The sequence below is a fragment of the Chiloscyllium plagiosum genome, unplaced genomic scaffold, assembly GCF_037043375.1.
Source record: "Chiloscyllium plagiosum isolate Xiang-an unplaced genomic scaffold, Cpla_swu_hap1 HiC_scaffold_13, whole genome shotgun sequence".
In the NCBI taxonomy this organism is placed as follows: Eukaryota; Metazoa; Chordata; class Chondrichthyes; order Orectolobiformes; family Hemiscylliidae; genus Chiloscyllium; species Chiloscyllium plagiosum.
Window position 1 is genome coordinate 35,795,771 of NW_028270151.1, and position 13,638 is coordinate 35,809,408.

Sequence of the window (13,638 nt, forward strand, 5' to 3'; positions counted from 1 at the left end):
GGCCACAATGTTTTACAATGTTGCAGGCTTCCGGAACCTCCCCTGAAAACTGAGATTATGCTCAGTAACCTATAAGTTTCACTCACTTCTTTAAAACTCCTTCATGCATCTCATCAAACCTGGTGCCTTTCAACTTGAAGTACCAATAGTCTATTCAACACTTCAAACTTACAAATCTTGATTCTTTCCAGTGAGGTTTTTCCTCAGCCACCATGGCCTGGGTCAGATATCCCTCTTTGATAAATGCAGATGCAAAGTATTCATTTAACATCTTAGCTTTAATAAAGAACCAAATGAGTTGGGAATAGAAAGTTATTATGAACAACACTACAAAATATTTGAAGTAACTTTTGCACATGAAAAACTCAATTAAAGCTGAGATGTTCCTCACCTGCAAATCATATTTGATCAGTATTCTACGTATTACTAAGCTTTGCTTAACAAGTATAAGATTAAAATCTTTTTTGTTCAATGATTTAGCAGAGTCTTAATACTATAAAGTTTAAGCAGTCTAATTTAATGACACAATTTATTCTTCAAAGCCTTCTGTGATTACCACAAAAATGGCCTGTTGGTTCTTCTATTATGTTTTGGTGATTACATAAAGTTTGGAATAAGAAACGTTTCTAGTGTTCATTTGAAGTGCCTCTTTAAAACAGTTGACCGCTAGTAATTAATTACATATGTGTGTTTCAGATCAGGCTAGCATGCTTAATGATTTGTTCGCCTTAATTTTTCTGGCAGAATATTCCCCTGGACAAAAGCGATCCAAACTGACAATATTTTATTCTCGAAGACAAAAGCATGAAAATGATCAATGCGAGCGCCCAGCCTCTTGATCATTAGTTTAGCTTTGATGCTGCCGTTTGGGTTGTGTTCTGAGCACAATGCAGCTATTCAAAGGAGGACAGACACCCCACAATCAGCCAGCTCTACAAACTCCACTCTCTGCAGTAATGAATTCAATTGTTTGTCTGTAATTCATGGGAAACTCCTGCTCCCCCTCAGCCTATATGTATATATAAAACTCTGCAGTCCCTACTACCATCGAAACCAGTGCAAAGCAAACTTCAGCAACAAATAATAAGAATCATTTGCCAGTACAAAGGAACTAGAATCTCAAAAGTTTTTAAAAATCAATCTGAAGGAATCAAACCCTTCACGAAAGTTTATGAGGAGGATGTTGCTGTATTTCTTCCTAGCTGTGGATCTTAGCTTGGCTGCTCCACTGAACAGAGATGTATATAAGTTGCCACCCAGCGCCTTGGAAGGTGAGGCTATCCTTTACTTTGTGACACTGCAGAGACATTGTTGACATGTAAATTATTCTGTGCTTTTATAAAAAAAACTTTACTTATAACTGTTGTGTACAAGAATTCTTGTGGACTATTTGTACAGGTACACATGTATATATTCATTTAGAAATCAACATACATGAAAAATACGTGAGCGTGCATAATATTGCTGCCAGTACTCATTAACTGAAAACACAAGCAATTCAGTAGATACAAATTAATACTATAAATGTGGAAACCCAGCTAACATTTCAAAACACTTATACGTGACTGTATGCATCAATGCATCACCTTTCAGTCAGATATTTAGAGGTGAATTGCTGTAGGTGTGGGGAAAAAATGAAGTTATTGAAAACTTGAGTCCTTATTTGCTTGGAACCAAAGTGAAGATGCTATTATTTAAAACATAAAAGGAAGCAATAACATTCAAGCCCTTAAATACCTGAGACATTTATGAATGAAGGAAGATGCTGATCTATTCTTGTGCAGTACAAAGTGTCAAAATTTCCCACTGACATTAAGACTCAGGACCACACTTGATATCTGCAGTTTTTCAGATTATTACAGAGAATTACATGTCAATCTTTAACTAAAACATCACTTAATCAAAAGTAAGTCACATGTTCAGTCCCTGAGTTATAAATTCCTCATTATTAGGAATGATTCTGATTTGTGTTGTGTATTGTACAGCAGACAGATAACATGTTGTTTGAGGTTAGGCTAGGCTAAGGGAAATGTTAACCATGTCTGTATTGGAATAGTAGGAGTTCTTCATCTGAAAATATCTCAGAGGTGAAACTAACAAATGTAAGAAGTGAGAAGCAGGCTTGTAGTCAATTGCTACTTGACTTTTCACCATTCCAATTTCTGTTTTCACTGACCTAAAATATATTGCAAAGATTTTAAATTTCAAACCATGTAAAAATTATCGCAAGACAAGGAAATGTGTTTGAATAGCAGTTCCATGAACTTCAGCAGAATAACAAGTTGGTGTGAAATGTCAGCTGGCAATTTGCTACGATCCCATTCCATGATCCTGGTGTGGATCAACCTTACCCCTACCCCCACCCCACGCACACTCCCATGTTTTGAATAGTTCAAGGTTCAAAGGTATTTAAGGCTGGTTTAGAGACATATGGAATGGATTGTTTAACACCAGTTTAACCTTGAAAATGTTTAAAGTAAGCTTTGGTGCAGCACAAAACTATTTTTATGAGTTAATGATACCCCAAGTGATATTAGTTGTTGAGTATTTTGAACATAGGAGTGGGAGTAGGCAATCCAGCCTTTTGCACCTGCTGGATAATGTCATCTAACTCAATGACATTATCCTGAGCTATCACCACATTCTTTGATATCATTAGTATCTAAAAATCTATTGATCTCTTTCTTGAACATGTTCAATGACCAAGCTTCCAAAACCTTCTTGAGTCTTGTTATATATTGAAAAATATTAGGCTTTCAGTTTTAAAGCAGAGATTTTGTCAAACAATATCAAAATAAAAAGTAAAAAATGGTTTGGATTTGCAGTGCCTTCCATGATCTCGGATGCTCCAAACATTTTATAGTTAATGAAGTCCTCTTGCAGTGTTGCAACATAGAACAGTACAGTGGAGTATTTCACATAGCCTGCCAGAACCTTTTTTTAAAATCTTGAAACAAAACAGATTATTTTGCTTTAAAATAAATGTCTTTTTTTTCCCTGTGTTTCTGCAGAATTGTCCAAAAAAGGCACAATAATTTTGGAAGCAGCCCTGAAACATGCTTTATTGAAGTTAGATGAAGTGCTCAGGAACAGGAATCGCCACTTGGAAGAATGCAATTATTGCCCAGCATGTCTGTTTAACAACTGTGGAGATAGAACTACTCAGTGTGGTAGGTGGAACTTTTCACTCCCAATCGAATCATGAAACAGTCTGAGGGGGTTCCTGAATATGAAACAAAAATAAAATTAAGAAGAATAATTTATATAAAACAAACCGAAGGCATGAAGTTTTTGTGCTTTTAAACTAAGTGAGTGCTATGTTCTGAACTAAGGTGATCTTGGCTGTGACTGTAGGAGGGACTCTGATTTGCATCAGCGTACCTGTCCCAGACATTTTGTAAAACTTTCCCAGCCACTTCCACATCCGTGGCCTGGAAAACTACCTCTCAGTTTCAATGAACCTGAAGCACATTTCACTATTAAATGTTGAATGCACTGACTACCCAGTTAACGTTCTGGATTCTGAATAGGTGTCAGTGCCCTTTAATTTTTTACCTTGGCATCTACAATGAATTTCCATTTATGAGTTAATATTATACACTAGTATAATATTATACAGCTAGGCTAAGGGAAATGTTAACCATGTCTGTTATGGAATAGTAGGAGTTCTTCATCTGAAAATATCTCAGAGGTGAAACTAACAAATGTAAGAAGTGAGAAGCAGGCTTGTAGTCAATTGCTATTTGACTTTTATCTGTGTCCAGTTTACAGCACGAGGAATGGGACAGAAATCGTTTACAATTAAAAATGCTGCACGCATATGAATATAAATACTGGATAAGGACATGCTCAGATTATGAAGATGGTCCCTCAGATAAAACACAGCCTGCCAAATGCCACTCATTGAGTGCGGCATGCCCCTACACAGAGCTGAGCTGGATTTCCAGCATCATGCACACGCAACGGACTGAGCAGGGGCACAGTGTCAGAGTAATATCGCCCTCTTGAGCTCAAACTGCAATCTGTTGATTATCTTGCTGACAGCTCAAGAAGGTCATAGCCAACAACAAAACAATTTCTCAATCACCCTGCTTGTGCAGGTTTCTCAGTGACAGTATGAGAAGTAAGCCTTGTTTAAAAAGGAAATAGGGTCTGAATTTTTAAAACCTTGATTTTTAAAAGAAATGCAGCTAAATTTCCAGTTTCATAAGCAGAGCCGAAAGTAGTGAGGCTTCCAGTTTCATCTTCTGTAAGATACCTGATTAAGATCCCAGCTCTGGAAAGGCAATGCATTTCAGAACGGCAGGAAGGTTGAAGAGGGCAGGACGATGATTAGGAGATTGAACGATAGTCTTCACTGTGAAGTTGCTGTTTAAGTGTGTGGTGCGTGAGAGCAAAGTGAAATTAATGGGTATGAGTTAAAGATGAAGGAACTGACGACAGTTTCTTCACCCTGAGCGCTATTCATGACAAAAAATCTGCAGGGGTTTGTCATGCATTGCCCAGCCTCTGCTTGGGGATGATCAAAGACTTACTGTTTTCCACATATAATATTCAGTTGTATCACACTCTCCTGCCTCTCTGGCTTCCCATGTAACACCATGAATATTCCACAGTTTGCTCAATTGAATTCCTGCCACCACTGCAGGGTTTCTGACAGTATGTACAGACAGCTGCTGGAAAGTGGGGATGAGAAGGCATCAGCGTACCTGTCCCAGGCATTTTGTAAAACTTTCCCAGCCACTTCCACATCCGTGGCCTGGAAAACTACCTCTCAGTTTCAATGAACCTGAAGCACATTTCACTATTAAAAGTTGAATGCACTGACTACCCAGCTAACGTTCTGGATTCTGAATAGGTGTCAGTGCCCTTTAATTTTTTACCTTGGCATCTACGATGAATTTCCATTTATGAGTTAATATTATACACTAGTATAATATTATACAGCTAGGCTAAGGGAAATGTTAACCATGTCTGTTATGGAATAGTAGGAGTTCTTCATCTGAAAATATCTCAGAGGTGAAACTAACAAATGTAAGAAGTGAGAAGCAGGCTTGTAGTCAATTGCTACTTGACTTTTATCTATGTGCTAGTTGTCAGTATGATGATTTATATCTTCAGGACATTGGCCGTTTGTTCAGTACTGTAATCATGAGATTACTGTATCTGATCAAATCGTGGCTTCAAACCCTTGCATTTGTGGAGAGATTTTTTTTAATCAGGAGTGACCTGGAGTTGTCACAGTATTCCAGGAAGGTGCTCAGTGTTTGTGCCTTACGAAGCAAAATGTCCAACTAAATAATCCATTTTTAATTGGAGGCTGGGGATGAGTCTTAGTACCATAAAGTCATACTGCACAGAAACAGACCCTTCAGTCCAATGCATCCATGCCAACCAAGTTTCCCAAGCTAAATTAGTTCCATTTGCCTGCACTTGGCCCATGTCCTTCTCAACCTTATATTCATACACATATCCAAATGTCTTTTAAATGTTGTAACTGTACCTTTTCTACCACTCTGTCTGGGAATTCATTCTACATATGAACCACCCTCTGTGTGAAAAAGTTGCCCCCAAGTCCCTATTAAATCTTTCTCCTCTCATCTTAAAAATATACCCCCTCATTTGGAACTCCCCAACCCCAGGGAAAAGACCTTTGCTATTCACCTTATCTATGCCCCTCGTTATTTATAAACCTCTATAAGGTCACCCCTCAACTTGCTACTCTCCAATGAGAAAAGTCCCAGCTTTGGTACAAAATCTAAAATCACATGGGATTGGGGGTGGGCTGGTTAGTTGGATACAGAAGTGGCTTGGTCATAGAAAACAGAGGGTAGCAGTGGAAGGGTGTTTTTCAGAATGGGGACTGGTAACTAGTGGTGTTCCACAGGGATCAGTCTTAGGTCCTCTGTTGTTTGTATTATATATAAATGATCTGAAGAAACATCTGGTTGGTCTGATTAATAAAGTTGCAGATGCCACAAAAATTGATGGAGTTGCTGATAGTGCCGATGATTATGAAAGGATACAACAGGACATAGATTGGCGACTTTAGCGCAGAAATGGCAGATGGAGTTTAATTCAGACAAATGCGAGGTGATGCATTTTGGAGGATCGAACTTAGATGTGAATATATCGTAAATGGCAGAACCCTTAGGAACATTAACGTACAGACATATCTGGGTCTGCAGGTCCACAGTTCCCTATAAGTGGCAACACAGGTGGCCAGTATGATTAAGAAGGCATATAGCGTGCTTGCCTTCATTGATTCCTGATGAAGAACTTTTGCCTGAAACATCGATTTTCCTGTTCCTCAGATGCTGCCTGACCTGCTGTGCTTTTCCAGCATCACTTTAATCTTGATGCTTGCCTTCATTGGTCGGGGCATGGTGTACAAGAGTTGGCAAACCATGTTGCAGCAATATAAAATCTTTGTTAGGCCGCATTTGGAGCATTGTGTGCAGTTTTGGTCACCACACTACCAGCAGTACATAGACATTTAGGGGAGAGAGAGTGCAGGGAAAGTTCACCAGTACGTTGCCTAGTCTCGAGGGCTTTGGCTATGAGGAAAGGTTAAAAAGACTAGGATCATTTTCACTGGAAAGACAGCGACTGGGAGGAGACCTGATAGAGATATACAAAATTATGACAGACATAGATAAAGTGGATAGTCAGAGGCTTTTTCGCAAGATTGAAGTTTCAATTACAAGTGGGCACAGGTTCAAGGTGAATGGGGGAATGTTTAAGGGAGATGTGTGAGGGAAGTTTTTCACGCACAGAGTGGTAGGAGCCTGGAATGCACTGCCAGAAGAGATGGTGAAACAACGCATGGCGACATTTAAGAGGCATCTGGATGGTTACATGAATAGGGAGGGAAGAGTGGGATATAGATCAAATAAGGGCAGAAGGCTTGTTTTTCAGTTTAGTTAGCGCATGATGATTGGCACACTTCCTGTGCTGTATTTCTCTTTTGTTATTTGTTCTTATTCTCCAGCCACTCCTTCTAACTCAAATCCTGGTAACATCCTTGTAAATCTTTTCTGCATCCTCTCCAAATAATATCCTTCCAATAACAGGGCAACCAGAACTGCACACAGCACTCCCGGTCAGAGCAATGAAGGCAAGCATGCTAAATACCTTCTTAACTGCCATGTCTACATGTGACACAAACTTCAAAGAACTATGTACCTGATCCCCCGAGGTCTCTCTGTTCAACAACATTTTCCAGTGCCTTGCCATTTATTGTGTATGTCCTACCATTGTTTGCCTTACCAAAATGTAGCACCTCACATTTATTTAAATGAAACTCCATTTGCCACTCCTTGGCCCATTGGCCCAATTGGTCAAGCCAATTTTGATGTCATCCACAAACTTACTAACCATGCTTCCTATATTCTCAAAAATCATTTGGATAAATGACAAACAGCAGCGGACCCATCACCGTTCCCTCTGGAACGCTGCTGGTTGCAGGCCTCCAGTTTGAAAAACAACTCTCAAGCACCACCCTCTGCCTCCAACTGTCAAGCCAATTGTGTATCCAATCAGCAAGCTCTCCCTGAATCCTATGTGATCTAACTTTACTAACCAGAGTTGAAGAGTGTGGTGCTGGAAAAGCACAGCAATCAGGCAACGTCCAAGGAGCAGGAGGTTCGATGTTTCAAGCATAAGCTTTTCATCAGGAATGAGAGGATGGTCTAAGCGGACTGAGAGATAAATAGGAGAGAGATGGGCTGTGGGGGGGAAGGTAGTTGGGATTGTGATAGTTAGATGAAGGTCGGGGTGAAGGTAATAAGTCGGAGAGGAGGGTGAAGCAGATAGGTAGGAAGGGAGATGGGCAGGTAGAACAGTTCAAGAGGGCAGTGCCGAATTCGAAGATTGGATCTGGGATAAGGTGGGGGGAGGGGAAATGAGGAAACTGGTGCAATCCACATTGATCCCATGTGGTCGGAGAGTCCCAAAACGGAAGATGAGGCATTCTTCCTCTGGGCGTCTGGTGGCTAGAGTATGGCCACCAAAAGTGGGGACTGTGCTTTTCCAGAGCCACATTCTTCGATGCTGATCTCCAGCATCTGCAGTCCTCACTTTCTCCTAACTTTACTAACCGGTCCACCTCATGGAACCTTGTCAAAGGCCTTACTAAAGCCCACGTCAACAATGTCCACCACTCTGCCCTCATCTCTTTTCTTGATCACTTCCTCAAAAAACTCAATCAAGTTTGTGAAACATGATTTCCCATGTACAAAGCTATGCTGACTATCCCTAATGTCTTTGCCTCTCCAAATGCATATAAATTTTGTCTCTCAGAATCTCCTCCAACAACTTACCCACCACTGATGTCAAACTCACCGGTCTATATTTCCCAGGCTTCTCTTTGCAGCCTTTCTTTAATAGAGCCACAGTATTAACGAATATCCAGCCTTGTGGCACCTTAGCCACAGTCATAGATGATACAAATATTTCTGCTAGGGGCCCTGAAATGTCTTCCCTAGCTTCCCACAATGCCCTAGGATGCACTTGATCAGGTTCCAAGAGATTTATCTACTTTTTTTTAAGATCTCCGGCATTACTTATTCTCTTCCCTAAAGGAATGAATTGGATGTGGCTTTATAAAATCAAGCAAGTTTACAATTCTGTTAGTTTCTAAAAAAGAATTCAGATTTTTAAAAATTGAATTCAAATTTCACCATCAGCCATGATGGAATTCAAACTCAGATCCCCAGAACGTTACCCCAGGCTTCTGAGTTAATGGTCCTATGACATTACCACTTATCAACATCTCCCCCTGTATCCTATAGCAGTTTGGTTGGCTCCTAATTTCCTTACCCTGGAAACAGAGATTGTCTTACACAGTAGGGCTTTTAGACACGCCCATGTCTTCGTGTGACTTGTGCACAAGTGGTTTTGGGAACTTTTTAAAGCTGCTGGAGCACCACTCCATTAACATGACTGAAATATCAGTTACAAATGACATTGTGGTCAGGAATAGTGACCGTGGAATTGATATTTAAATCGATACTTCTTTCTCTGCAAAAACCATTTTAACTTCATAACCCTTAACCAAAAGTTTAGGTGGTAGAGACAATTTTCTGATTAGCCAATTTCTGTACAGCATTTAGCAGTGGATTAGCACCATGTTTAAAAGGAGATAATTGCAAGAAATTTCTGATTAAGAACGTAAAACTCTGCATCATATCTACTACATAATAGGCTGAAGAACAGCTTTGACAACATTCTTGAATAATATCAATTTTAATTTGCCTCAGGAGATGGGGCAGGTCAGGTTCACACTCAAGTAAAATCTGTTTTACTGATATTGGTACTTTCAATGTCATCTTCTACCAAATTGGTTCTTGGTTTTTATTTATTTTTTTGTTTCAGGAGTCATGCCTACCTCTGAGCCCAACTGTGAGACTATTTTAAGAGCAAAATTGGCGGAACCTGAGTCTGAGCGTCATTGGGAGCTGAGTAAGGCCTGTTGGTATTATCAGACGTTCTGTCCAAAAGGAGGGTATCGTAAAGTGAGCTGTCTGAAACAGATGGAAGAACGCTGTCATGCCCGGATACTTCTGTGCAGTATGTATGAACTAAAAATGCAGTTTGCACCAGTATCACTATGCCAGGCATTTGGAGGGGTGGTTTGGATCTGCTTGGACATGTATCCCACTTATACTGAGACTTCTCGTACTGACAATAGAAATCAATATTTGTTCAGGTGAATAAACTCTATGTTGCATTTGTGACCATTTCTACACAGATGAGATGATGAGAAAGCAGTTTAAATAAAAGAATACACAATGGTCAGTAAGTACTAGAGACAATCAATATTATAACAAATGTTATAGTGTGACTATTTTTTTTACAGGTCAGACAGACAACATGAAGAGCCTGAATTCCATGTTAAAATCAGAAAGGAAAGGTAAGAATTAAGTTCTGAATATTTGGAATCACAATGCAGGAATAGGTCAGAAGTCACAGCAGATTATAGACCAATCGGGTTATTTAAAATCACAAACTTTCTGAGCACTGCTGCTTCATCAGGTTATGAAGGAACAGCGCTACAAAAGCTTGTGATTTTAAATAAACCTATTTAACTATAACCTGGTGTCATGTGACTTCTGAACCTGTCCACACCAGCAGTCCAACACCAACACCTCCATATTAATGCAGGAATATGGCAGCAATTAATCTTGTAGCCTATTAAATTATACGTCACATTGCAATGGAAATCCTGGTAAAATGGATCTCTGTTTACCTGAAATACCAAAACTTATATCTTTGCCCATATCTTTATTATGTTATTGATCTGAAAAACAATCTATTAAAAATTGCTTAGCATGTAAATGAAGGTACAAATATAATCATAACAAATAGAGAAAGAAACAGCAGCACAATAAAACAATGTTTTCAGTAATAAAAAGCAAATAAATATTCCTCCTCAAAATATGGGAAGTATTAAGCAAAGTCTCAAAACTAATTAGACGTGAATGGTTTCCCTTCACAATTACTCTCCGTGTGATTTAAGTTATAATATCCTGTGGAACATAGCAACTGGAGTAGACCATTCCACTTAAAGATAAAATACTGTGGATGCTAGAAATCTAAAATAAATACAGAGAATGCTGGAGAAATTCAGCAAGGTTTGGCAGCATCTGTGGAGAGTGAAATGGAGTTAGTGTTGTTCCTCATATCACTTCTTCAAAACTGAAAGGTGTTGGAAAATTGTTTTAATAGTTTTGAAAAGGCAGAGAAGGACCAAAAAAAAGACAGTATTGAGGCCCATTACAAAAGACAAAAGCCTGAGTAACAGAGCAGAGAAAGAGATATAAAAAGGGTGTAACTAAAAGTGTGAAAGGGAGAGAATGGCTCCTTGTTACTAAGTGATTAGTAAGAGCATTCCTATCCTTAAGCCTGTTCTGCCACTCATTCAGATCATAGCTGATCTGTATCTTTACTCAACCACTCTGGTCCCCCGCTATACTTCTTTTAGATTAGATTAGATTCCCTACAGTATGGAAACAGGCCCTTCGGCCCAACAAGTCCACATCGACCTTCCGAGGAGTAACCCACCCAGACCAATTCCCCTACCCTATATTTATCCTGACTATGGGCAATTTAGCCAGGCTAATTCACCTAACCTGCACATCTTTGGATTGTGGGAGGAAACCGGAGCACTTGGAGGTAACCCACACAGACACAGGGAGAATGTGCAAACCCTGCACACACAGTCGACCGAGGCGGAATGAAACCTGGGTCCCTGGCGCTGTGAAGCAGCAGTGCTAACCACTGAGCCACCGTGCTGCCCAGAAAGATCAAATTCAGTTTTGAAATTTTCAAATGACCAACCTTCTCTGGGGGAGAGAATCCCATGGCCTTACAGCACTTTTTGGGCAGAAATATTTCATGTTGTGAACCTTAACAACATAACTCTGGTGTTCATATTATGCCATGTTCTGGGTTCTACCACCAGAGGAAGAATTTACTCTCTATTTGCTCCATTAATTTCTTTTTTCATCTTAATCACTTTAATTCGATCACCTTTTATTCTTTTATATTCAAGGGAATAAGAATATTGTCCATGAAAAATGTCTCCATAATTTTATTCTTTTAGGCCCAGTATAATGCTGTTGAACCTATGCTACTTTCCCTCAAGAGCCGAAGCAGGTTTTCCAGAACTGAACTCAGTTCTGCAGATAATATCCAACTGGAGCTTTGTGCAATTAACATTATACCACCTCATTGCATTCCAGACCCATGAGATAAACATCAACATTAGTCATTTCAATTATTTACTACCTCTCTCCACTGATCGCCTCACAGCCAGCCATCTAAGATAATAATTAGGTTAGTTACTAATGTTGCATTGTAAAGAAAAATCACCAAATTAATCCAGCAATTAACATGTTCAATTTAAAGCTGCATCTAAGCAATATGAGAATTTGAAATGTTGCCAGGAGAACGCTGTCAGACAGCAAAGCAGGCAGTTAGGGAGGTGTGATTGCAAATGACCTTTTACATATCGAGGCATTTACTCCAACAAGATTTATTAAAAAAAGAGATTATTGTGATCCACCAAAGAACATCTGTCTTTCATAAGATCTTACAATAAACAATTGCAGACTATTTCTTTATAATAGAGACAAAATTCAAATTTCTTAAAGGTAGAATGAAATAAAAATAGCACACATACTCAGACTAGGACAGCCATAATCTGTGATTACACAGTAGCTGAGTCTTACCAGAGTGTCAATGTTGGTGGGTTTCATGAAGAGTTTCTTTCACAAGGCTCAGCAAATTCTTTCACACTACCTTCCTAAACTCATCTCATTACCTCAATGGTGCTTCACTTGTATTCTACTACTTACTGTGGCCACGTGTTTTTGCCACTGACAGGATATTCCAGGATCTCTTGCACTAATGCCATCTTTAAACCTCAGCTGTTACCTGGTCAGATGTTGGCAGTCCAGAGGTACCATTCATTGTGCACATGGTGGGAGAATGACCACAAGCCAATGCTTCCTCAGGGCACAGTGGTAGCACAGTTGACTCTTTGTTGCACATACAAGTGCACATTCATACTTCTATTGCTATTTAGGAACCAAGTGGCACAGCCTACCTGTACTTAGCCTGATCCCATTTTATAGCCATGTCTACATCGTCTTGTGGCCTCGGAGCAGTATCCCTATCTTTGGGATAGAAATCCCTGGTTCAAATCCCAACTGCTCCAGAAGTATGTTATACCATCCATGACAAGGTTGTAAAAATGTCTACAATCGTGACTAAGTCAGTGTTACCCTTTCCTGATGTCCAGTGAAGCCCAGCACCTTCTCATTTCTCAATGTGGGACCATCATATGCTGAAAAAGTTCAAAACGTTCACTTTTATTCAGGTAGAAGATGATGTTCCTACTGCACAGTGTCCTTACCTTCCTCCATGGAAGGCTGCTACCAGTCTCCCAGTCCGTCCACCTCAATCATACCCCCACGTAGCCTGCTCCAGTTGTAAACAGCCCAGCATGCTGTCTGGATTGTGCTGTCAGCATTCACATCACACAGAAATGACAAATTAACATATTCCAATAGTGAGACATGCAGCACTTCAACAAGGAGTACCATGCAAAGCGTTTTCATGGAACTTTGACATAGGACCTTACTTTGCTGAATGCAGCATTATTTATGTCATAGGATATTGTGAACGGACATTGTCAGTGTTGTATGAGTAATGACACATTCTCCTCCCAGCCTCACGTCACTCAAGAAAGGCATCATTGCATATAAGGGCAGGTTGGCAAATACTACGACTCAATTTGAGAGGAAATCAAAGTTAAAAATGACACAACACCAGGTTATAGTCCAATGGGTTTAATTGGAAGCACTAGCTTTCGGAGCACTGCTCCTTCATCAGGTGTTTGTGGAGTACAAAATTGTAAGACACAGAATTTATAGCTAACATTTACCGTCTCCAAATCATGAGAGGAAATCAGTTCTGTGCCCCTGTGCAGCCTATGAGAGTTTTGCATTATGGTCCTCAAATATCTGTGATTATTTCACAGAGATGACTAGCTGCAATACCAATGAAATGGTCAAGATAGCTTGTGTGCAGCATTTACACCCCATAGGGACACTGTTTGCATTTCCCTTACAG

General features: G+C 39.7%; 1 protein-coding gene across 1 annotated transcript in view; it reads left to right on the plus strand.

Moving 5' to 3' along the window:
- Positions 1–1,107: 1,107 nt before the first annotated feature.
- prss56 (serine protease 56) overlaps positions 1,108–13,638 on the plus strand; it is a 65,009-nt gene continuing 52,478 nt past the window's right edge. The window contains exons 1-4 of the mRNA XM_043702383.2: positions 1,108–1,271; positions 3,012–3,170; positions 9,376–9,570; positions 9,860–9,913. Of these exons, the coding sequence (XP_043558318.2) occupies positions 1,172–1,271; positions 3,012–3,170; positions 9,376–9,570; positions 9,860–9,913 (508 nt within the window). The 5' untranslated portion in view covers positions 1,108–1,171. The remainder of the gene's footprint in view (positions 1,272–3,011; positions 3,171–9,375; positions 9,571–9,859; positions 9,914–13,638) is intronic.